The sequence below is a fragment of the Oryctolagus cuniculus genome, chromosome 2, assembly GCF_051225735.1.
Source record: "Oryctolagus cuniculus isolate XC-2025 breed Fujian yellow rabbit chromosome 2, ASM5122573v1, whole genome shotgun sequence".
Classification (NCBI taxonomy): Eukaryota; Metazoa; Chordata; class Mammalia; order Lagomorpha; family Leporidae; genus Oryctolagus; species Oryctolagus cuniculus.
Genome location: NC_142868.1, coordinates 36369481 through 36394976, shown reverse-complemented (window position 1 = coordinate 36394976; position 25496 = coordinate 36369481). Strand labels below are relative to the sequence as shown.

Here is a 25496-nt window from a genome sequence, read left to right as displayed (position 1 = left end):
TACACAGCGGGATTTGCAGTTCTCAAAACTCATCCAGCGGAACACTTGAGATCTGTTTATTTTGTTGTAAGTTATGTTTATAACAAATATAGTAATGCTTCTGTTAAAAAATGATAGCATCTGGGGCCAGCGCTGTGGTTCACTTGGTTAATCCTCCGCCTGCGGCGCCTGCATCCCATACAGGCGCCGGGTACTAGTCCCGGTCGCTCCTCTTCCAGTCCAGCTCTCTGCTGTGGCCCGGGAGTGCAGTGGAGGATGGCCCAAGTGCTTGGGCCCTGCACCCCATGGGAGACCAGGAGGAAGCACCTGGCTCCTGGCTTCGGATCAGCGCAGCGCCGGCCATAGTGGCCATTTGGGGAGTGAACCAACGGAAGGGAGACCTTTCTCTCTGTCTTCTCTCTCTCTCTCTCTCTCTCTACTGTCTATAACTCTACCTGTCAAATTAAAAAAAAAAAATGATAGCATCATGAGCATGGGTCAAGCAAATGTCCTAAATAAGAGAATATGCTGGGTGTAAGATGGTAGGAAACCACGAATACAGTAGTGAACTAGTGAGCCCATGTGAACAGGTAGCCTTTGGCTCTATCCCAGCCACAAACCACCATGTGGGACTTGACGGCAAAGTTGCCTAACCTGAGTTTTCCAGATAAATTACAAGACTTAATTTTCTGTTTTTCTTTTTGGTTGATATTGCTCATAGACTCTTTCTTATTACTCAACATGTTATGATTCTTGCTGTCATTCTTTTTCAGCAAATATAAATTGCATGTATTTATGGTATATAATGTGAAGTTTTGATAGGTATATGTTGTGAAATTATTAAATCAAGCTGACATGTTCATAACCTCATGTACTTAACATTTTGTGATGAAAATATTTACAATCTACTCCCTCCTCAGTTTTCAAGTCTCTGATCTATTCATCCTGTCTAACCTAAAGCTGTTATTTTTGAGTGAAAGCTCTTAATTTTAAAAATATTGGGCACTTGTTTTTAAAAAAGTATTGCAGTTGGAAGAATGTTTACTAATACAAGATAGGAACAGAAGAAAATAAATGGCAGTAAAGAATAGTAAACACTATTAAACAATGTTTCTCTAATTTAAACTATGTAGGGGTCAGCACTGTGGACCAGTGGGTTAAAGCCCTGGCCTGAAGCGCCGGCATCCCATATGAGCGCCGGTTCTAGTCCCACCTGCTCCTCTTCCAATCCAGCTCTCTGCTGTGGCCTGTGAAAGCAGTAAAAGGTGGCCCAAGTCCTTGGGCCCCTGCACCCACATGGGAGACCCGGAAGAAGCTCCTGGCTCCTGGCTTCGGATCGGCCCAGCTCCAGCTGTTGCAGACATCTGGGGAGTGAACCATCGAATGGAAGACATCTCTCTCTGCCTCTGCCTTTCTTTCTAACTCTTTCAAAGAAATAAAATAAATCTTAATAAAAATTAATTAATGTAAACTTTTAAAAAAAGATTTATTTATTTGAGAGACAAAATTACAGACAGCTGGAGAGACAGAGGTCTTCCATCCTCTGGTTCACTCCTGAAGTGGCCATAACGGCCATCGGATCTGAAAACAGGAGCCAGGAGCTTCTTCAAGGTATCCCACACACATGCAGTAGGCTCAAGCACTTAGGCCATCTTATGTTGCCTTCTCAGGCCATAAGCAGGGAGCTAGATCAGAGGAGGAGCAGCGGGGCCACGAACTGTGCCCATATGGGATGCCAGCACCACAGGCAGAGGCTTTAGCCTACTACACCACAGCACCAGTCCCAATTTGTTGATTTTGATTTCTTCTGAGAGGATTCGTTCCTGAGAGGAGGAGTTTCGTGCGGGCAAGAGGCGCAGATTTACCACTTAGACCCTGGGAGTCAGGTGAAAGCAGGCCTGAAGTGAGCAGCAGGCAGACTCGTTTATTTCAGTTGCTACAGCTGCTTATATAGCCAAGGCAGCCAATCTGGTCAAAGGGCGGTCTATGCCCTAACCAACCACAGCCTGTTGCCAGGCAGTTTCCAAAGCCATCCAATCACAGCCTGTTGCCAGTCAGGCTCTTATTGCCAGGCAGTTTCTGAAACCATCCAGTCACGGCCTGCTGTCAGGCTTTGTTGTCTTGTGGTTTCCGAAGCCATCCAGTCACGGCCTGTTGCCAGGCAGTTTCTGTTGTCAGTGGCCATCTTGGCATGACCTTTTCACCTCAGCGGCCATCTTGGCATGACCTTTTCACCTCCTCATTCCACCACACCAATAAATATAAATTTATAGTACAATCATGTCACTGTCAGTTAATCTTGAGTATAGTTAGCATGAATGGCACTTTGCTGGCTCTTTGTTGAGTACTTGTTATGTTGTAGCCCCTGGGTTAAGTGATTAAAGGGAAGTTAAAGTTCCCGTTTGTTCTTTATCTGTCCTAACTGATTTTGAGGAAGAGATTGCTAAGCACCAACAGAGACGTACTTTAAACATTGTCTGTTTTACTCTGAGCCATGGGATCATCAAGGAGCCCACTGATTAATAACAGCAGCTTGACTTGGCAGGCATTAGAGTTTTATGTTTTAAGATACTCTGGTTTTATATGCCTTGACCCCTGCATGTTTGAGTACTGCTAAAACTGGAACTTTGACTTATTCGTATAGTTACAGATATTGTACTCAAAGTACAGTTTTAGCTCTTCAACTTGAAATTGTGTCACCAAAATGTACTGTGAAATATTCATTCTTGCTTATATTCAGAAATTTTTAAAGGCATTTCAATGTCTTCTTTCCAAGAGCACTGCAAGATCCTAGAAATAAATAATTCAGGGATGGGCATTGGGTGCAGGCAATAGTAAGCCACTTGGGATACCCGCATCTCATATTGGAGTGCCTGTGTTCAAGTCCCAATTAGGCTTCTGTTCCAGCCTCTTGCTGATGTATACAGGGGAGGCAGCAAGTGAGAGCTCAAGAACTTGCTTAGGTCCCTGCCTCCCACATGGGAGATCCAGCTTGAGTTCTCAATTCCTAGCTGTTGTGGGCATTTGGGGAGTGAACCATTGAAACATCTCCATCTGTCTGTCTCTGTCTTTCAAATAAATAAAAATAAATAGTTTTTTAAAGTCTGCCACTAAAAAAAATCAGTAAGATACAACCCCTGTACTTATGGAATTTTGAAACAAAACACTGTATTATATTTAGATTAAAGTAATTCATATTATAATACTGGTTTCAAAACCTGTTGGTATGTAATTCACATTTGATTTGCCCTTTAATGTTTGGGAAATAATGGTGTCTTTCTTTTTCCAGAAATCCTAGACTTTTTCTTTCCTAGCATCAAAAGAAACAAACTAATATTTTTGTGCCTTTAAGTTTTCATTTTGTAAATATTTGCTGAGGGTCTACTTTGTGCCAGGTACTGTGCTGTTTCCAGGACATAATGTTGAAGCAAATATTAACATTGCCCTCTTGGAATTTACTGTCTGGATTGGTCAGTGGGCTTTGACTTCTTCTTTTAAGAGCTGTGGTGTCTACTCACATTCTTCCTTTTCCTGTTTTTTTGTGTAATTTTTTAGTGTTCATGGTGTATTCAGTATGCCACAGACACATACAGGAGCAGCAGTGTATGGAATAACTACTGCTGTCAGGAAGCCCTCAGAAATACCTACTTGTTTATCAGAATATAAGAACTGTCACCGTTTCACTTTTTTCCATAAGTAAAATATGCATAATTTTGCTTTCTGTGTCATTACAGATATAAATGTGCAGATTCTCTGTTGACTCCATGTGTTAAAATTTTATGAACCATTCTAGTCCCGGTCGGGGCGCCGGATTCTGTCCCGGTTGCCCCTCTTCCAAGCCAGCTCTCTGCTGTGGCCAGGGAGTGCAGTGGAGGATGGCCCAAGTCCTTGGGCCCTGCACCCCATGGGAGACCAGGATAAGTAGCTGGCTCCTGCCATCGGATCAGCGCGGTGCGCCGGCCGCAGCACGCCGGCCGCGGCGGCCATTGGAGAGTGAACCAATGGCAAAAGGAAGACCTTTCTCTCTCTGTCTCTCTCTCTCTCTGTCCACTCTACCTGTCAAAAAAAAAAATTTTTTTTACTAACCAGTTAGATGACTTTGTGCTTGTGATGCTTTTATAGAAGCATTGCTATTGTTGTTTCGTCTGAGATGTCTGGAAGCTTGTCACTCCCTTTTTCACTTGGTTGTGGCTTTCCGCTCCAGACAAACTCATTAATTCTTCTGTGTGCTGGAGAAAGCCCTGGTAACACCAGTGAGGTGTTTGTGGGAACTAAAGTGTACATTGGTTGTCTCTAATCGTTTACATAATTTACATATCTTTACTATCATAATGAACAGTTAAACCTGTGAAAAGTACTACCTGGAAGCTACTAATTTAAAATGATCATTGCATCAGAGATAGCCTTTCACAGTAGTTTTTGAAAGTTCTTCAAAATGTCACCTTTTGTCTTTACAGTTTTGAGAAATGGTGCTTGGGAAATTGTTCACTGGGAAAAGGTATGTATTGATTTTTGTTTTATCCCAGAATATGTAGAGGTGTGTACTCTAGTAGATGTACTTTTGGTGTATTATATGATTATAAACAAATGTGAAGAATTGCACTAATAGGAAAGCTGTTTAGTAATTAATATGAACATACATGGTTTTTTAGTCACATCCATTTAATATTTCTGCAATATTCTAAAAAGACTATTATTTTGAAAATTAATAACTGGTAATTTTTATTTCCTTCATAGTATATTTTGAGTACTGTTTTCATAGATTTTATTTAACCATGAATTGTTTTGTGTTCCAATTTTTGATTTAATCATCTACTGTCCAAGTAAAAATAAACGTCAGAGTTCTGATGTTTCACATTTGTAGATTTCACCTCAAATGCATTTATTGAGAAGAATCACATTTACATAATGCTGATTCCTTTCTTGAGAAAAGTCTTCTGATGACATGGACATCAGTTCTATGACATCAGAGGGTCACTTGCCCGTGGGACCTCTACAGAGCCTCATGGCAATTAGTGAGTGAGTGATGATTTAACAAATGCCACCCAGGCGGCCAGGCTTTTCAGCCCTCGCTTTCAAAAGGTAAGCAGTTATGATCAGGTCTCCCCTAATTCTGGAGGAAGATAACCTCTGTAACTTGGTAAAGGAATTTTTGGAGGCCAAGCCACTCTACCGAGGGGCCTTTGCTTCTGGGGGTTGCTAGGTCATACAGTGTGTCTCACAGACAAACAGTGTTCTGTTTAATTCCATGCCTTGATTCATCACTGTATCCTCTATCCATCCAGGGACAAAAGTCCCCTCTCCATCAGGGATTAATTGCATTTTTGTTGGCTTTAAGTCAGTGGTTAGAACAAAGACTGACATCTCTTCTGGATTGTTGAAAAATTCACCCTCTCTCTTCTTTTGTCTTGACATAAGAGCAACAAAGAGGAAAATACCTTCATTATTCTTTTGTTTATTTCTGTGATACTCATTTCATTTTTAGAAGAGAAAAATAAACAAAAAATCATTTATTTTATGCTGTTGTCTGGCTGGCATTTGTGGAATTAAGCAGTTAAGAAAGGATATCGGTAGAATATAACCCAGTATGATAAATTTCTTTACTATGGTTGTCAGTGCACATCCTAACAAATTAATATATCAAATTCTTATCCTCTGCCTTGAAAATAAGCAGTTATAAAGTCAAGAGGTGAGCGCCTACCACTTTACTCTAAAATTAACCTTTAGAATATCTTATTTTCCTAATAAATAATCATTATTTTAAAATTGTGCTAATCTACCTGGATTATTGTAAATCTTACGTTTTCAGTGTTTGATGGAAAAATTTAAATCACAAGCCATGATTATCCTTAATGATAACATTTTCAGTCATCTTGGAGATCAGTGCCGTGTTTAACCTGGATATCTAATTTTGAAATATGCAGGGAGAAAATTTACAGTGTGACCAAAGTCAGTAAGCCAAAATAAGCTGAAGTTATTTTATGTTGGCAATATAGAATTAGGAAATAATAGTGCAAACAAAGTCTCATTCCCAGCAGCATGTGGAATGCTTACAAATAAAATATTTGCATGACCTTTATTATGAGCATTCTTACTTTAGATATTAAAGAGTCACAGAAATATATAAGAAAAATTAAAAATAAAATAGCTCAAAATTATTCATGTAATATAACTTCAGGGAACTTGACATTTTCCCTCAAGAATTTAATAAATTGATTTTCAAAGTAAAGCTGAGAAAATGGAAGAATGTTTTTGGAAAAATGAACAATCTACAATGTAACTAAGCAAAGTGCAAAGCAAAAGTTACTAAAATATAATGTGAATCTGCCACAAAAATAGATATTGATAAATAACATGGTATATATTGGAGTAGAATAAAATAGAATATCCTTAAATAAAGTCCATTTAATATGTAATAAAGTACACAAAATTAACTAGTAAAAGGGTTCATTATTCATGCTGAGATTACAGATTAGCAATTCTAAGAAATAATACCTGGCCGGCGCCAAGGCTCACTAGACTAATCCTCCGCCTTGCGGCACCGGCACACCGGGTTCTAGTCCCGGTCGGGGTGCCGGATTCTGTCCCGGTTGCCCCTCTTCCAGGCCAGCTCTCTGCTGTGGCCAGGGAGTGCAGTGGAGGATGGCCCAAGTGCTTGGGCCCTGCACCCCTTGGGAGACCAGGAGAAGTACCTGGCTCCTGCCATCGGATCAGCGCGGTGTGCCGGCCGCAGCACGGCAGCCATTGGAGGGTGAACCAACGGCAAAGGAAAACCTTTCTCTCTCTCTCTCTCTCTCTCACTGTCCACTCTGCCTGTCAAAAAATAAAAAATAAATAAAAGTAAAAGAAATAATACCTGAATATTTAGTTTATATGTGTTACAGTATATGCCAAAATAAATCCCAACTGACTGAAAGAGTTAAGTGTTGGGATATGTTTGAAAAACATGCAAATAGAATAAAGACTTTAATAAATATTTGGAGAAGGGTAATATCTTCAGATCTATAGAATTTGATTGCATAAACTTTAAAATTAATACAAAATAAAGATTCACAAATAAGTAGGCAGGGTATGTGAAATATTTGCACTAAATATGACAAATAATTAAAACCATTAGAAAATAAATAACACATAAAATTGACAATAAGCAAAAAGAAGCAGAGTCAGTATAGTATTGAATTTAATAATACAAGTTGCAGATTTAAACATTAAAGTATCACTTGCTATATATTAAATGTATTTCAGATATTTTTAAAGGTTTATTTATTTATTTGACAGGCAGAGATACAGAGAAGGAGAGAGAGAGAGAGAGAAAGAGGGTGAGATCTTCCATCCACTTGTTCACTCCCCAGATGGCCGCATCTGCTGGGGCTGGGCCAGGAGCTTCTTCTGAGTGCAGGGGCCCAAGCACTTAGGTCGTCTTTCACTGCTTTCCCAGGCCATTAGCAGGGAGCTGGATTGTAAGTGGAGCATTCAGGACTTCAACCTGCGTCCATATGGTTGCTGACACTGCAGGCAGAGGCTAAACCTTCTATGCCATAGCACTGACCCCAGTATTTCCGATTTTTATCTTTATAGAATATGTTATTCATTTGCTATTATGATTAGCAGTTTGGCTTTTTATATCAAAAAAGGATGCTTACTGTAGCATTATTTATGTTTGTGAAAAATTAGAATACATAGATATCCAACAGAGAAATTATTTTATAATGTTATGACATTTTATAGTCATACTTTGTGACAAGTGAAGGTATAATTTCCTATGCTATAGCAGCTCAGAAGAAGATCTATGATATTCATTCAACAAATCTTTACTGAGTGTGTGTACCAATCAGTGATCTCACAGCAGCAACCCAGGCATATAAAGGTTCCTATGTAACAAGATAGAATCAGAGGCAAAAAGAGCAGCAGCATCGTATGCTGAGATGCCAGGTATGTAAGAATGGTTTATTGAACAAACAGACAAGACAAAAAAAAATAAAAAGCAGGGATACTTGTTGGGTTAGCCACATTGAGTAACAGGGCTTATCTTTGGCTTGCATAATATTTTGTGTTGTGAAAATCAGTAAACCCAAACAGTGTCATCCACATGCCAAGCTGGTAGAAACCTTAATAGAAATGGGCTTTCCCTCAGGCTTCCTTTATTCTCTGCGTTCCTTAATTTGTGGCTACCATACATAGTTCTTTTCAGATGGTCCTCAGAGGACCTCCAGATTTGCACATTGTGATTTGGTCATTCACAGATGGCAGACTTCAACACTCAAGCATGAATGGTTCATCCTTCCAGCTATTGGCCCAAAGCCCTTTCCTTAAGAGATTAAATTGTCCAGTTTTTAAAAGTGTCGCTGTACCAAAGCCCTATACAGAAACTGCACCTCCACTCTTGAAAGATAAGCAGCTGGCTTCCTTGCCCTCACCACAAAGGCCAGTTGTTCGCCTTGAGATGCAGCTGACACAATGCGCAGGTGCAGTGTCTGGCTGAAGTCTTGCAATCAATGCACTCTTCTGGCTAGCAGAGAAGCATGGCATGGGAACTGAATGCCTGTGTAAAGGTCTCCCTTGAAAACTGCTTTAGTGCATGACAATTCCTAATATGAAATGTATTTCTCTAGATTAAGACGTTCTGTCTCCAAAATTCCCTTGATAAAAAATATAAATATTCTAGACTCTAGAATTGGACAGAGACAATTTCATTTTTAAATCCATCTGTTACAGTTTGATAATTTTATCTTTTCACATAATCATAGTTGCTAATGTTAGTGACTTGAGAAGGCTCAAGATTGTGAACATAAATCCCTAAATATTTCCTAATCTTTAGTAATTTGGGGAGTACACCTGCTTCATCATAACATCCCTCCCGTGGAATATGTTGTCAAAACACTTTTGCTATCTTAGTGTTTTCTTCTGTCTGTACCACTCATATATATATCAGGCTGGAAGGGAGAGTGTTATCTTAGGAGCTCAGAACCCAAAAAAATGAGAGATGCTGATGTTTCTTTTGAGATTTGATCCAAATGTAGGCATCCTGGAAGGAAGTTGTCTCTTCCCACACAATAATGCGCAATGAACTACTTGAGCAATTAGTGAGCCCTTGGCTTTGTTTTTTTTTGTTTGTTTTTTTTTTTTTTTTTTTTTAGATTTTATTTATTTATTTGAGAGGTAGAGTTACAGAGAGAGGGGGGAAAGACAGAGAGAAAGGTCTTGCACTGGTCCATTCCCCAAATGGCCACAACTGAGGTGGTCTGAAGCCAGGAGCTCCTTCCAGGTCTCCCAGATGGCTGCAGGGGCCCAGGCACTTGGGCCATCTGCTGCTGCTTTCCCAGGCCATACGTTAGCAGAGAGCTGGATCAGCAGTGGAGCAGCCTGGACACAGACCAGCACCCATTTGGGATGCTGGTGCTGCAGGCGGAGGCTCAGCTCACCATGCCACAGCACCAGCCTTTGATTTTCACAGGCCCAGGCATGATTATGACAGATAAGGTGTCAGTATTTTCTACAGTTTAGTAATCTCTGGCCCTTATTTTGTATCATAGTGGATAAAGGTGTTGGAAACCAATGCAATCCATTAGGCATTGTGAAGTCTGTTACGTGCTACACCATGATATAGACACAGGTGACCCTGATTTTATGAAGGATATAGTTTAATTGAAGCAGAAGCATGAACACAGGAGGTGACTAAAGAATAATTAAATGCTAACCTCGGTAGCAGTCTCCTAAGTGTCGTATTTGCCGACAGTCTCTTATCTTACTGTTAGTGGGCCCCACCAGTGTACACTCACAACACATTCTTTTAAGGACTAATTTACATTGACATATACAGTTTCTCGGTTTTTCTATTTGTCCTTTTTGTGAAATAGGAGATGTTTGATTCCAAGGCCCCTGACAATTTTCCAATTTCAGGCATAGTCCATATTTCAGATTTCAATTGAACAGAATCTTTTTTCAGTTAAGGCATCCAGAGCTTCCCTACATGGATAACCAGTACACACATGATAAACAAGAAGACGCTTTCCTTCCTACCCTTCTCCACTTTCCTACTTATTCTTCCTGGTATAGAAAGCATAACACAGCAGGTGCCCTTTGCAGTATTTCTTATTGTGATTCCCAGTAAGAACGTTATTTGCTTTACCCCCCCCCCCAATAAAGTGTTACTTTAGAGTTCAAGAAAAAGTATCACAAGGGATGAACAGAAAGGCTTTTCTCTACAAAGTATTGAAACTTGCTTTTAGGTTCATTTGTCTGCTAAGAGACAAGGCAAACTTCATGATATAACAAGAGTGGCTCTTCCCTCTGCTGTGGCCCGGGAGTGCAGTGGAGGATGGCCCAAGTCCTTGGGCCCTGCACCCCCATGGGAGACCAGGAGAAGCACCTGGCTCCTGGCTTCAGATCAGCGTGATGCGCCTGCCGCGGCGGCCATTGGAGGGTGAACCAACGGCAAAAGGAAGACCTTTCTCTCTCTCTCTCTCTCTCTCTCTCTCTCTCTCTCTCTCTCTCACTGTCCACTCTGCCTGTCAAAAAAAAAAAAAAAAAAAAAAAAAAAGAGTAGCTCTTGCGGTGACTTGGCCAAGTCAGTTGAGCTAGTTATTCCTTAGTTGGAGTTGTACTGTTTACCGCAAAGCTGTGTGACAAATTGGCACTTCATTTGCATCAGCCAGCTTCTGACCTTACTGCATCTTTAATTTTTGTTCATGCCATGATCAGAAATATGTTAACTAGTAGTATTATAAAGAGATGAGGCTGTTTATTTTTAAAGTATATAAAGATTTCAATTTGTAAATTCTTCCTTTTATGATTATGTCAAAACAAAAGAATATGAGAAGTTGAGATGTCAACTACGCAGGTAGAATGGATGAAAGAACTTTATTAGGATAAGTTTTATGGCCGATAAAACGCAGATACAGCATTCATTTTTTTAAAAGATCTCCCCCATCCCTGGCCTCACTACTAGGTAATTTTATGCCATTTTGTGCAGATAAGTGTTTCATATTTGCCGATAACCATTTTTTACTGTATTCTATGCTTTAATACAATGGGTTGTATATTTGTAACTATCTTTCAATGCAGATAATTAACCGATTCCCAGTTTTCTTTCAGGTAAATGTTGGAGATATAGTTATAATAAAAGGCAAAGAGTATATACCTGCTGACACTGTACTTCTCTCATCAAGGTAGAGATACCTTCTGATGCTCAAACAGTGTAGAGGATGGTTTCTCTACCCTGCATCGACCTTGTGATTTCTCCAAGGAAATAAGGAATAAACGAAGAACTTTAAACCTCTGCAATGATTTTTAATTAAGCACTTAAAAGTAATTGGACTTAAAGAGCTCTTTCATGTTTGCCATATAGAATAAGTGATAGGTACTAAATAATTCAACTTATAATTACAATTGACAGTCTGCTCTCCTTCTGTGTGTATCCAGACCATTTTGCACAGACCACTAACTCTTTTTAAGATTTCCTGTCATTTATTTTATATAAAACATGAATTGAGTTCTATTGATTTTTTTCTTTTGATCCTTTTTCATCATAAATACCTTTATAATGCATTCAAATATCCCTGCAGAGTTTCTTTCTCTCTTTTTTAAAGATTTATTTGTTTGTTTGGAAGGCAAAATTACAGAGAAAGAGACAGAGGGCAAGATCTTTCATCCACTGGTTCACCCCTCCAAATGGCTGTAATATCCAAAGTTGGGCTGATCTGAAGCCAGGAGCAAAGAGCTTCTTCCAGGTCTCCCACGTGGGTGCAAGGGCCCAAGCACTTGGACCATTTTCTGCTGCTTTCCCAGGCACATTGGCAGGGAGCTAGATCAGAAGTGGAGCAGCGGGGACTTGAACCAGTGCCCATATGGCATGCCAACATTGCAGACAGTGGCTTTTCACTATGCCACAGCACCAACCCCATGCAGAGTTTCTTAATCCTTATGGCAAAGTATATAGGAAAGTGGATGAGTAATTTCTTTTTTGTCATCATTCCTTTTAAAAAGCCATACTCTTCCAACAAAAAATAAAGTGCTTTCTTTTTAAGTTCCTTCTGTTATTGAATTTAGAAAACTTTTGTTTATTCATATTTAAGATAGGTGTGAATTAGTGTTCAGAACAAACGTCACCATTACCCTTTAAAGAATGTGACTTTCAAATGGTTTTAGGTTTAAAAACTGTAAAACTATTCCTAATATAAATTATGAAGAAATATTTTTAAGATTTTAGAGGTTGTTTATCATCATTTCCTTGGACAGTTTTATTTGTAAAATCCACATGAAAATATGAACAATGTCTTTTTTTCAAAATCTATTTAATCAGGTCATGATTTAAAGTGATTAGGTTCATGACATGTTAGTGACACCTAATTGAGCAAATAAGAGTTATCTAGATATTTATAGATGAAGTCTACAAGCAGTTGAAGTAACTGTAAGTAGTTTTATTTCCATATTTTTGATTAGCATTTTCTGCCACATACCTATAGGTATGTGTTTATTTGTTTTTTCAGGAAAATTAACAGTGATATCTTATAATCAACCTTTCTATGATTAGTTTCTTTGCATTGTAACTTTTATTAGGTATGTTTCTAAAACTGAACCAAAGCTAAGTGTTTATATGAGAGTTAGTTTAAGCATGAGTTTATTGTCATTGTCTCAGATTTTGGATGTTATCAGATTCTGGATAGAACTCTGCTTCAGAGGCAGACAACCAGGATTCTTGTCCTGGGTCAGTGATTTTGAACAAACTATTTAATATCTCAAACTTTGGCTTAGCATTTTTTTCATTGAGGAAGGTGGACTAACTGAGCAAACTCTATTATTCTCCAGTTCTTCTTTTTGTTTAAATTGAAAAGCTTTAGAGTGCTTGATAGAGTAAGATGCATTTTGTTGTACTCAGGATGATTGACCCTCAAAATGCTGCATTTATGCAAGAAATTTACAAATGGTCATAATGCTTTCTAGCGATTTAAGGAAGCACTGATGTTTTCCTGATTAAACTCTTAGAGATATTGTCAAAAGAGAAGGCTGAATATGCCGAACCATTAATTACAATGTTTGTTTTTGTTTGCTCCAGAATGTGATAATTGACAGTCTTGCCCTTACTTCAGACTTCTGAGTTGAGAATTTTCCCAGTATTCGGCATCTGTGCCTCTTGAATCCTAGGAACGTGCAAGCCACATGCTTATGTTTCTCAGACTTTACAGAATTTTTACAAGAATATTTTCTAAATATTAAAGACATTTACTGATGGATGTCAATATTGATGGATCTGAACAGTATATAACATATACAGTGATCAAATTCCTCCAAAGAGTATGATACTTTACAAATATTTTGTTTCACTGATTTTACCTAAATAGTGGATGCCAACTTTCAGTTATCTTTTTCAAAATGTTTTTCCATTTACTTAGTTATTTTGAATGTACATTAACTTTAAGGAATAGATAATAATTTTATCATTATTTAACAGAAAGAAATTTTGTACTTATTTTTAACCACTGACCTTTAGCTTATGACTGACCCTAATATATTTTCCATACCATCCATTGTCAAAATAAATACATAGGGATTTTTCACCTGTAAAATACTCACCATTTAGCAGTAATAATAAATAACTATATTTTGATTTCCATTTTTTAAACTATTAATAGTGCATCTTCTGTGAGGTAGTTTGAATTAAAGCATGAACATGGTTGAAAGTTACTGTGTTCCCTGTTAGCTTTCATTTTGCAATGAACTTAAATTTTAGCATATAGCAATTAATATATTTAGGTATTGAAGGGAGAATAAAACAGGATGGAGAACCTCTTTCTCTCTCTCTCTCTGCATCTGCCTCTCTGTAACTCTGCCTTTCAAATAAAAAATAGAATAAAACAACACAGTCTATTAAATCCACATAGATTCATGGCTTGTCTACTTCATATACTCTGAAAAATTCTCTGTGGATTCAAAGGCTCACCCACATAAAACAATGCTCTACCTACTTGATTAAGTATTAAATAACTCCAAAGGCTGCAGTTTGGCCCTTTGCAGCTTTGTGTTAAAGTTAATAAAGTTTTTATTTATTTATTTGAAAGGCACAGTTAGAGGAAGAGAGGTCTTCCATATGCTGGTTCACTCCCTAAGTGGCCACAACAGCTGGGGCTGGGCCAGGCTGAAGCCAGGAGCCTGGAGCTTCTTCCGAGTCTCCTAAGCACTTGGGCCATCTTCCGCTGCTTTCCCAGGCGCAGTAACCGGAAACTGGATTGGAAGTGGAGCAGCCAGGACTGGAACCAGAGCCCATATGAGACGCCGGCGCTGCTGGCAGCAAGTTAACCCGTACGCCACAGTGCCAGCCCTTGGAATCAGAACATTTTTAACAAAGTTACGTTTTTATTGAGCAAGGGAGCACTAGCATGGTATGTTTTGTTTTTCAATCTCAGAAATAAATTCCACAATTCTTTCCCTTTTTTTTCATGGTATGAGTAGGCATACAGTAGATGTTATGAGGTTGAGCAATTGGATAAATTAACTCTATAAGATAAAGTAGCTGGCCGGCGCCAAGGCTCACTAGGCTAATCCTCCGCCTTGCGGCGCCGGCACACCGGGTTCTAGTCCCGGTCGGGGCGCCGGATTCTGTCCTGGTTGCCCCTCTTCCAGGCCAGCTCTCTGCTGTGGCCAGGGAGTGCAGTGGAGGATGGCCCAAGTGCTTGGGCCCTGCACCCCTTGGGAGACCAGGAGAAGTACCTGGCTCCTGCCATCGGATCAGCGCGGTGCGCCGGCCGCAGCTCGGCAGCCATTGGAGGGTGAACCAACGGCAAAGGAAGACCTTTCTCTCTGTCTCTCTCTCTCACTGTCCACTCTGCCTGTAAAAAAAAAATAAAATAAAGTAGCTGTCTCTTAAAAATATTTCATTTGATAAGAGATGCTTGTGAGGAAACTTAAAAATTCAGTTGTGCATTAAAAATTTAAAAATTACACTTAAAGGCAAATAATAATTCTTAAATATTGGATATTATACTTTCAGACCTGATCAAAATAAATTTTGAAAAATTGGCATTAAACCTTTTTTGTTAACATGTATTATTTTCTATAATAATTTTAAAATCTCTGTCTCTTTTGTCCATTTGTTTGTTTCTTTCTATGTTATTCATTTTTTCCCCACTTTAATTATTTTAAACTGGGACGTGTAGGTGGCAGTGGGGGAAATAGTGAAAGTGACCAATGGGGAGCATCTCCCAGCAGATCTCATCAGTCTGTCCTCCAGGTTAGAACCATGAGCTGTACAGGATGTGTATGTGGGTCCTCACCCTAAACTGAGAGCAGTTGCACCCAAATATGGTTCTGTTCTGTGACTGTTTCTTTAAAACACGAACTTTCTGGCACTTCTTGGTAATGGACATGTCACAGTGTTTTAAAGACATTTTGTGAGTACTATGTTGGATGATGATTGCCTCTTGGTTGGGCAGACTTAACTCCTGTTGTTTTCAATAGGAGTCTAAGAGACATGCCAGGAAAGGTAGATCCAAATTTCCTGTGTGTCATGAATATACATTCCTATGTGACAAAGTGCCTGAATAGTGAGGCCTAATTTTATTACCTCTCCAGGATATCATTTTGAATATTAAGGTTTTCATGGAGTAGTCATTGAAGATGAATTAGATTTTAAACAGACTTGTCTTCACATATTGTAAATTTGCTATGTGTTCTATAGAACCCTCCCAGTGATTGTGACTGTAATTTGGGCTTGTATAGGGTTTACAGAGGACCCCCTGCACAAAGCTGGTTGTGCCACACTTTGTACTGCATGCTTCGGGATCAGTTTTTATCCCACTTGTAACTAGTGACAAAGTGCACGTTCCTGTGATAAACTTCAGCTGTGTACTAGTGTCTGTATTGTGATATGCATCTTGTTTCATTTTTCCACTTACTAATCAAAAAGCCTGCTTTGCCTCTCTGACTATGATTTGTGTTTTGGATGTCATCATAATTTGCTGAAATATTTATGATCTAGCATGATTCCTTATCTGAGACTTCTTGCTGCCTTTTCAGAGCACTGTAAGAACTGCTTCAGTCATAGCTGTCTTAAGTGATTATTAAGAATGTTCTGAATTTGGATACATGTTTTATTTGCCCCACTTCTAAGAGAAGTCAGCCATTGACACTTCCTCACTTTCTAGCTATTTAAAATCTAAGGAAAGTTGCTTTATGAGGAAAAACAGGTAGAATGTTATTAGTATGAGACTAGCCTTGGATAAGTATATTGATCAGTAAAATTTTAATGCATTTTACTGCCAGAATATGGAATCAACATTGTCATTTAACATTTTGTTTATCATCTATATTATCAGAAGATGTATTTTATAATTCCATAAACCATTTGTGTTTTAAACACATATATAAGTAAATTACAAATTTGGAGCAGCTGCCAGAGACAAATTAGTATTGTGACCCTTATTCTGAAACAAAACTTTTCCCTAATAGTTGGGGGAAAGTGGCAGTCTCTGTGAAAGAAAGCCATAGAGTAAATTGAAGAACTTGCAAAGTTCCTTCAAGATGTATCTGTAAAATAATTTATTAATGTCCATGTGTTTAAAAAAAAAAAAAAGAATTTCAAAAACCTTCCAGCCACAAAATTGAACCAAATGCTCACTTTGAAATTTGAAATAGTCTGTTTTGCACATGTACAAATTGGGAGTTGATTAGAAAATTCCAGATGCTTGAGATTTACAAAATGTTTTCTCTCTAGCTTTGAGTACATCATATCAGTCATGTAGTAAATTAAGCTTGCATAACCAAGTGCTAAGGCAATTGATTTAACCTCAGAATGCTTTTCCTTAGAGTTGAGGATCAAATGAATGCGGCTGGGCTACAAACTCCTGTGCATCTAGTTTCTGGGACAGTAAAGTCAGTGTATGAATGGGAAGGACATTACACTGTCCCAGGTATGGCACCGATGATCAAAGTGGATAACACAGACTTCCAGCAGTCGGTGCACATCAGATTTTACCAAACATTGTGGTTGGGACCCATAAAGTGGATCATCTAGGTTCAGATCAAGGAGGAATATGGCCAATTTGTCTGATTTTGGTTTTAGTTTTTGCTGCCACAGGAATCTCAGGTGGCTGGGAAGGCTGGGGGAAGGAAACAGGTGGGGTTGGATAGGAGGACCCAAGCAAAATCAGATAGCAGTAATTCATTCTGGTACTTCACAATGCAATGGGGTGACTGTAGTCCACAACAGTGTTATTCTAAACTGTGAAGAATGGGAACAGTAGAGCTGGTGGCCTCAAAATTACAGAAAATAAAGAAATGGAATGTTGATTGCCTAATTTGGTGAATTTACACTGTATACGTGTGTTGAAATATACTGTACTCTAAATGCATATTAATTAAAAGTAAATATGAATCTCAAGCAACTTGAAGAAATAGAGCAGGAACTAATAATATAGAAGAAAAGTATGTATCCATTATCGTTGGGAAATCTATTCATATAACTTTTAAAATTGATCCTAGTCTTCATAGCTGAAAGGATAGTAAGTGCAGGTTTGTAAGTGGCAATCTGGAACTGTCTAATCAACTACTTCCTTAACCAATTTACATGTGCCCCCTGAGCATGCAATCTCACTTGACATTTTTGAGATAAGATACATCTGGACACAAAATTGGTTTACATATCAAATACAGTCATCTCCATCTATATGGGTTATCAGTTTAAATATAAGGTGACAAATTATTCATGTACATTATCTTAAAAATCATTACTGGTGGCTATCAGGGAATTGCTTTTGGGTCCCTCTGGCTGAAAAGCTGATCCATGAATTGTCATGCATGGGTTCTGTCTCCCAGCATCTTGCTGTTAAAATGAAAATCAACAAGAAGCTAGGTGACTATGGGTGCTTCTAGAAAAGAAAGCTCCTGGTGAGTCTGAACAGTTAAGTAAGTTGTTACTATTATCTTTCCTTCTCCGACTAAATCTTTGTGCTTCTCCATTCTAAACAACAGTGAGCCCCAGGCCATGTGTTACATTGAAACTTCCAACTTAGATGGTGAAACAAACTTGAAAATTAGACAGGTAAGAGGTAATAGAGGTTTATGTAATCATTGCTGGTTTATTACATGGAATTAAGAACTTGTTTTTTGGTGTTACTCTCTTGAGTTGAACTGATTTCTGTCCAGTTGTCAGGATTTTGTCATTGAGCCACTATGTAGAAGTCTCATAAGCTGATATTGTTAGTTATCAACTCCCAACTTGACTCTCACTGGGATTAAACATGACAATAGGTCTGATCTGATTTCATCATCATTTAAAAAAAAATCATCTATTATTTTTCACTTTATGTTTCTGTGTGGGAGCAAACTGTTGAAATCCTTACTTAATGTATACTAAGCTGATCTTCTGTATATTAAGATAATCGAAAATGAATCTTGATGCGAATGGAAGGGGAGAGGGAGTGGGAAAGGGGAGGGTTGTGGGTGGGAGGGACGGTATGTGGGGGAAGCCATTGTAATCCATAAATCGTACTTTGGAAATTTATATTCATTAAATAAAAGTTAAAAAAAAAAAAAGAAGACTCAGACTTACTTGCCTGATTGAGTGTAGTCCATCATATAGATAATACTTGTAATATTTTTGGTCATTAATAATGATGGTAATAATTACTATGCCTTGACATCTGTTAGCAGATTTATTTGCCCTGTTCACCTAGCCCAAAAAGATTCTTTGGCATTGCTATTTTGAAAAGCTGTAGTTTCCATTGCTGTTCTAACATTCTCATTCATCTAGGGAAATAGTGTAAATTTCCATATTTTTTTTCACATCATCCCTAGTAGAAAACAATTGTAAGATTGTTATTTCTAAAGTTTTAAATGAGGCTTTTTAAAAAATGTGGGTTTGTGGGTTCCAGGTGAATGATGAAAATGTGGAATGACTGGGTTGGGGTGGAAGCAGATCACCAACAAGAACCCGAACTCAGAGTGCTGAGAGCCAGCACTTAGCAGGAGGGACTCTATGAGTTTCCCTTCTTAGGTGTCTTAAAAAAGAAAGGAAGGAAGGAAGAAAACTACTCTCTTTGAACATAGATTCTGTTCTGTTTTCATCCATGTTTTTAGATTCAGTAGATAGACTATATAGTGCTAAATATTCTTTTTAATTTTGAAAGCAAATGGTTTTTGGAGGACTGACTTCAAATTATCTCCGCTGAAAGGATAGTAAGTGCAGGTTTATAAGTGGCAATCTGTAGTCCCTTTGGTCTTTCATAGAAGCTATTCTATTCTTGTGCTAAAATTGGGCAGGAAGGTATCCCTTAATTAAGAGTACTGAGTAAGGGGTGAGAATTGCTTGTAAAACAGAGGGATCTCTTAGATCTTAAGACTTGGATGAATTCTGAATTTCTACTCTTCCCCTGACACAACTTATTTAATATATCCTTTGCTTATTTAAATATTTCTAAACAGGGATTGCCAGCAACCTCAGATATCAAAGACATTGACAGTTTGATGAGAATTTCTGGCAGAATTGAGTGTGAAAGTCCAAACAGACATCTCTATGACTTTGTTGGAAACATCCGGCTTGATGGACATGGGTATGTAACATCAGTCTTCATAAAATCACAGAACTCATTGGGTGGCAGTGTGTATCTCGGTGTCATCCAAGTCTGAGTATAAATTGTTTTCTAATTTTGGTCCTCAAATTCCACTTTTGAATGCTTTTCCATATTCTACCAAGTCCTTTTGTGAAAATATTAGATCTTAATCTTATATGTGTGGTAATGCTGACGGTTTCTCCAGGGTTCCTGCCAACATGAGTATTGGATGTTTCATAAGGATATTCTAGACATTTGGCACATTATTTAGTGGGTAAATAACCTGTGGCTATTTATTTGGTCAAAAGACTTACAGCATAGGCCTGGCTGTCCAGTCTGCATGGCCTGCATTCTTTCCTGTGATCTATAGGTGCCCAGGGACTTCAGACTGTGTCCTTGGATTACGTGTTACTGGATAATTTCTTGTCTTCTATACAGTCCTTTTATTATTATTATTATTATTTGTATGTATCTCATAAATACAACATTAGAAATGTAATTCTTCCCACCGTCCTCCCACCCCTCTCCCTCCTCCCTCCCCTGTTTAGTCTGAGAAAGAAAAAGAAAAAAACAAAATAAGAAAACTGTTCCTCAACAGTCTAGACAAGGGCTGTGCAGTGCTGTTGCTTCTCAAAGGTGATTCCGCTTTTTTACCCCTTCCTCTTTTCCCTTGCTTCCTCCCCCTTCCTTTTAGAAACTTAATTATCTTTAAAGAAGAACCCAAGAGTGATACATCTTTTGTAAGCTCTTAGAACTATAACTCATGAGACATAATAATATCCTCCATTTAAGACACAAAAAGGAAGTGATTCTTGAGAACAAGTTTTACTATTAAGTCTCATGATGCAACTCTCTGGGGAGAGAGGTCCTGCCTGGGAAGTTAGTGCACAGTGACTCTTGTTGTTTATTTCTATGCAGTTCTACCACACTCTTTTCTAAGCCTGGTTATCATCTAGAACCATCCTTTGTTATTAACTGCTTCTTGCCTTGCTCTCTGTTTTCCTTACTCTTACCTCATTCATTCAACAAGCATCTAGTGGGCTGGGTCACTTGCAGGTGCAAGAAAGAAACAGTAACAGCATAGCTGAATGCCCCTGCCCTGTATCTTACTCCATGCAGGCTGCTATCTCCAAATGACTCAGAATGGCTGACTTACAAGCAACAGGAATTTGTTGCTCACAGTTCTGGAGGCTGGAAAGTTCAAGATCAAGGCACCAGCAGATTTGGTGCTGATAAGGGCTCATTCCCCATAAATGATCCTGTTTTATGTGGCAGGGGACCAAACCATTCAGACTATAGCCCTTTGTGAGCTTAATTTCTTGCAGGGAGTGAGGTAAGAAAAACAATAAAATTATAAATAAGAAACTTCTGTACTAAGTTATAAAGTGATAAATACTTTGGGAAAAATATACCACAGAGTAAGGGAAATTGCGAGTCTTGGGACAAAACCTATTTTAGGAAGGGTGGTTATGGCCAGCCACAGTGAAAAGGTAACATTTGAGTAACACTAAGTAGGAGGTGAGGAATTAGCCATTGGAGATCTGCAGGGGAGAGGATTCCAGATAGAAGGAAGAGTCACTACAAATTGTCAGTTATTTCATTATATGATTTTTTTTCTTTTTCTTTTTCTTTTTTATTATTTGAGAGTCAGATAGACAAAAATCTTTCATCTGCTGGTTGACTCCCCAAATGCCTGCAATACCCTGAGCTGGTTCATGCCAAAGCCAGGAGCTAGGAATCCAATCTTCATCTCCCATGGGGGTAGTATGGACTCAAGTACTTGGACCATCATCTGGTGCCATCTAGGATTCAAACTGGCAGGGAGCTGAAATATGAAACAGAGATGCACTTGAACCCCCAGGAACTCTGGTGTGGGATGTAGGCGTTTTAACCACCAGGCCAGATGCCCTCCGCTCATTACAAGCACTTAAAGTTGAGGAGGTGCTGGCAGTGATTGTTAGAGTGGTGTGATCAAGAAAGAGAAATAGAGGAAGAGTATATACAGTGTTGTATGCCAGTGTGAGGCTGTTAATCTGATTGAAATGGGGACCCATTGGGGTGTCTTGAGGGGAGAAGATCAACAGTCCAGTTTTGGACTTCCTAAGTCTATGATGTCCAAAAAAATATCAAGGAGACAGTTAAATACATATGTGAAGTTTGAGATAGAAGCCTGGGTTTGTGAGGTAATCTGAGAATGATTGGCATAGATATCTGAAGCTATAGACTGAAGGAAACTAATGAAAATGAGAATATAGGCAGTAAAATGAGGGACCCAAGGACTGTCCTTGGACTCTTCAACATTAAAAGGTTGGGAAAAGAGGAAGAAGGAGTGGAAGAGACTGAGACTCAGTGTTCACAAGGTGGAAACCAAGACCTAATGAAGGTACTACCAAGGCTGAGATGAAGGGACTAAGCTAAATCAGATGTTGGTGATGGTCAAGTGAAGCTGAGGATTGTATTTGGAATTAGCCAGTAATCATTGAGTTTAATTCAAACAGGTAGACCCCGATAAGAGTGTGAGATAATGAAAAGATAGGGGTTGAAAATAGCAAGTACCAGAGCCTGCAACACCAGCATCCCATATGGGTGCCTGTTCAAGTCCCAGCTGCTGCACTTCCAGTGCAGCTCTCTGATAAGGCACCTGGGAACACAGCAGATATGATCCAAGTGTTTGGGCCCCTGCACCCCTGTGGGAAACCTGGAAGAAGCTCCTGGCTTCAAGCTGCCCACTGGGGCCACTTAGGGGGTAAACCAGCAGATAGAAGCTCTCTCTCTCTACCTCTCCTTTTCTCTCTGTGTAACTTTGCCTTTCAAATAATAAATAGACCTTTAAAAAAAAAAGAAAACAGCAAGTACCTATAGACTTCTTTTTTAAGGAGTTTTATTGCAAAGAGTAACAAAGAAATGGGGTATAACCTAGCAGCAAGTGTGTAGTCTTTGCTGCCTCCCTTCTTGTTTGTTTCCTCCTGCCTTCTCTACTTTCCCTACTTCCTCTGCTTCACAGTATGCCTTATATCCTAGCCATTTGTAGTGTCCATCTAAGCATCAATTAAATGCGCTAATTCAACCCACTAGCCTGAGAGAATGTTATTTGTGCTGTCATTGTTTTTGTAATTGTATCATTCATATTAGAGTATTTGAATTCTAAAGCATATTTGAAGTATACCCTGAACTGTTCATCCTCACTCAGATCCACCAAATACTTTCCTGTAATTATATGTTGTTCTAAAATTTGCACAGAGTGATCTTTCCGTGAACATATGGTCATAGACTAATGATAGATTTGGCCATCCATACAACTAGTGTTTCTGTAGTCTGACATTCCTAGCTGGCCAGCTTCCATTTCTGATCAGTTCCTCATCAAACTGATGCCAAGAAAATCCTTCTGTGAAAGCGAAACTTTGTATGTTGCTGCCAGGATTTAGGGTGCAGATAGAATTTGTATAATATGCTTTAGATGAAAGATGGAAACAGATTTTTAAGATCTTTGTCTTTTGACAGGGATTACCCCCCTGGAGCTCTTAGAGACCCTTTGGAGTTAGTATAATTTGATCCCTTTAAGGATAAGGGTCACTGTCTAATGCCAAGGATTTGCAATTCCAACTGTGATTTAAAAAAAGAACTTAATAAATAATGAAGTCTTCTTGAGTCCTTATAATTAAAAAGTAATCTGTTTTTCTTTATAAGAGTTTGCACTTAATTCCAGTTGATCCATTGACAATTGCTATGTTAGACCTCATTGAATAGATAAGGAACAGTTGGCATTCATGTGCCCTAGAGCATCATCCAGTGACTTCTCAGAAGTTTCGTGAAACTTTGCCTTGCACAAGGTCTCTCCCAACTCTGAAGTGTACTCCAAATAATAAGAAATCTATAAGAGAGGATCTGCTGTGGTTTATTGTCTCAAAGGTTTGTGTGCTGGAGGCCTGGTCCCCAGTTTAACAGTGTTAAGAGATGGTAGAAGGCCGGCGCTGTGGCTCACTAGGCTAATCCTCTGCCTTGCGGCGCCGGCACACCGGGTTCTAGTCCCAGTCAGGGCTCCGGATTCTGTCCCGGTTGCTCCTCTTCCAAGCCAGCTCTCTGCTGTGGCCCGGGAGTACAATGGAGGATGGCCCAGGTCCTTGGGCCCTTCACCCGCATGGGAGACCAGGAGAAGCACCTGGCTCCTGCCATCGGATCAGCGCGGTGCGCTGGCCATGGCTGCCATTGGAGGGTGAACAAACGGCAAAGGAAGACCTATCTCTCTGTCTCTCTCTCTCACTGTCCACTCTGCCTGTCAAAAAAAAAAAAAAAAAAGAGATGGTAGAACCTTTAAGAGACAGGGTCTAGGGGGGTTAACTGGGTCATGGTTACACCACGCTTGATAGAGATTAGTGCTCATCTCAAGGAGTAGATTAGATCTCACCAGATTCATTATCCCTGACACAGGTTTTTATAAACTGAGGACACACCATGTTTTCCCTCTTTAACAAGCTCTACTGCCCACTCACATGCACCCCCACCATGTGCTGCTATCTGCCATGTGTTGACGCACACCCTATCCACATGTGGCTTCATGAGCTTGGATTTTTAGCCCCCAAACTATACTTAGCTGCAGGACTGAGATAAGCTCTCATCCAGTTGGATTCTGAAGGCATCCTGTTGTGCCTTAAGAATGAGATCCAGTTGCTTTATTCTTTCTCTAAGTTGGAATATACTGTTTCCTAAGGATTCACTCAGGCGCTATCACATACCCACGTGGGTTGATTTCACCTGAGCCGGTAGAATTTGCGTAGTTTCTGAAAAAAGGTCCAAGACCCAAGCTGCTACTGACTTTTGAAATTCCTAGTCCCCAGAAGTCCACCAGAAATGAGAGCCAACCTAGAGGGGAAAAATGGAGTCATGTTTCTCTCTCCCTGACCACCCAGCACCAGTGTCCTGTAACTAGCCAAGAGAGGGCAAGTGCCATTTAGGACTTATATAACAGCTGTGCCACCAACCAGGCAAGAGGAGAAACCTGAGTCTGGCTGGGAGAATTGCAGGGGGTTAGGAGTTCATGACTGTGGGAGTACTGTGTGCCTGGACTATGAAAACACCATGCTGTGTGCGAGGGCAAAGGTGTGGCTGGGACTTTGAGCAGTCACTGTGGGCAGCTCCACACACTTGGGTTCCCTGATTCTCTGGTAAGGGTCATTGCTGCAGAATCCTTGTTCACAATGAGGACTGTGTGGATCCTTTTGTGGTTCTTGTCGCAACACAGATGAAAATTGTACCCACTTGGACTAGCGCCTAGGCATTTATCTCTTTTGAAGAAAGGAGGTGAGCATGAGACTATGACAACAGAGCAGAACAAGCCTCCTCTCTGATTAAAAAAAAAAGAGATTTACCACTCCCATCTTGGGTGTCACCTTGGACACTCCTCTCACCCTGGAGCACTGAACAGAACTTCCTGACCACACCCAGCACATGCCTGTGGTATTCACTGAAAGAGCTGCTACTCCACTAAGCCACAGAGAGCATAGTTCAAAAATAAAAGCCATCACATGGGGTGGGGTGGGACCAACAATTATCACCACAAACACCTAAAAATAAATGCGCCAATTCAAGAAACAAGAATAAAGAAAACAACGTGACGTCCCCAAAAGAACACAACACTTCAATACTAGAATGTGGACATGAAAAGAATGACAAAATGCCAGAAACAGAATTCAAAAAATTGATTGTAGGACTACTATAAGTAATCAGAAGCAAATCCATGAACTAAATAAATTTGTACATGACATGAATGAAAATTTTCTCACGAAATTGAGATTTTAAAGAGAAATCAGAGAAAATATTAGAAATGAAGGTATACCAGGTAAAAGATACAGACCAGCTGAATGAATTAAAAAATACAGCCCATCTGTTTGCTGCCTACAAGAAACACATCTCACCAACAAAGATACATGCACACTGAAAGTGAAAGGATGGAAAAAAATAATCCATGCTAACAAA

At 39.4% G+C, this 25496-nt stretch overlaps 1 protein-coding gene across 10 annotated transcripts in view; it reads left to right on the top strand.

Annotated features, from left to right (window-relative positions):
* The window catches only part of ATP8A1 (ATPase phospholipid transporting 8A1), a 260638-nt gene that overhangs the window by 63771 nt on the left and 171371 nt on the right, over positions 1 to 25496 (top strand). For 4 of the 10 annotated variants that reach the window (XM_089327159.1, XM_089327158.1, XM_089327166.1 and 1 more), the window contains exons 6-9: positions 4437 to 4477; positions 15132 to 15205; positions 17944 to 18013; positions 19396 to 19523. In XM_089327159.1, coding sequence (XP_089183285.1) covers positions 4437 to 4477; positions 15132 to 15205; positions 17944 to 18013; positions 19396 to 19523 — 313 coding nt within the window. Of the gene's footprint in view, positions 1 to 4436; positions 4478 to 11073; positions 11148 to 15131; positions 15206 to 17943; positions 18014 to 19395; positions 19524 to 25496 lie in introns of all 10 variants that reach the window. The other 6 variants (XM_089327164.1, XM_089327163.1, XM_089327160.1 and 3 more) reach the window with 3 other exon arrangements.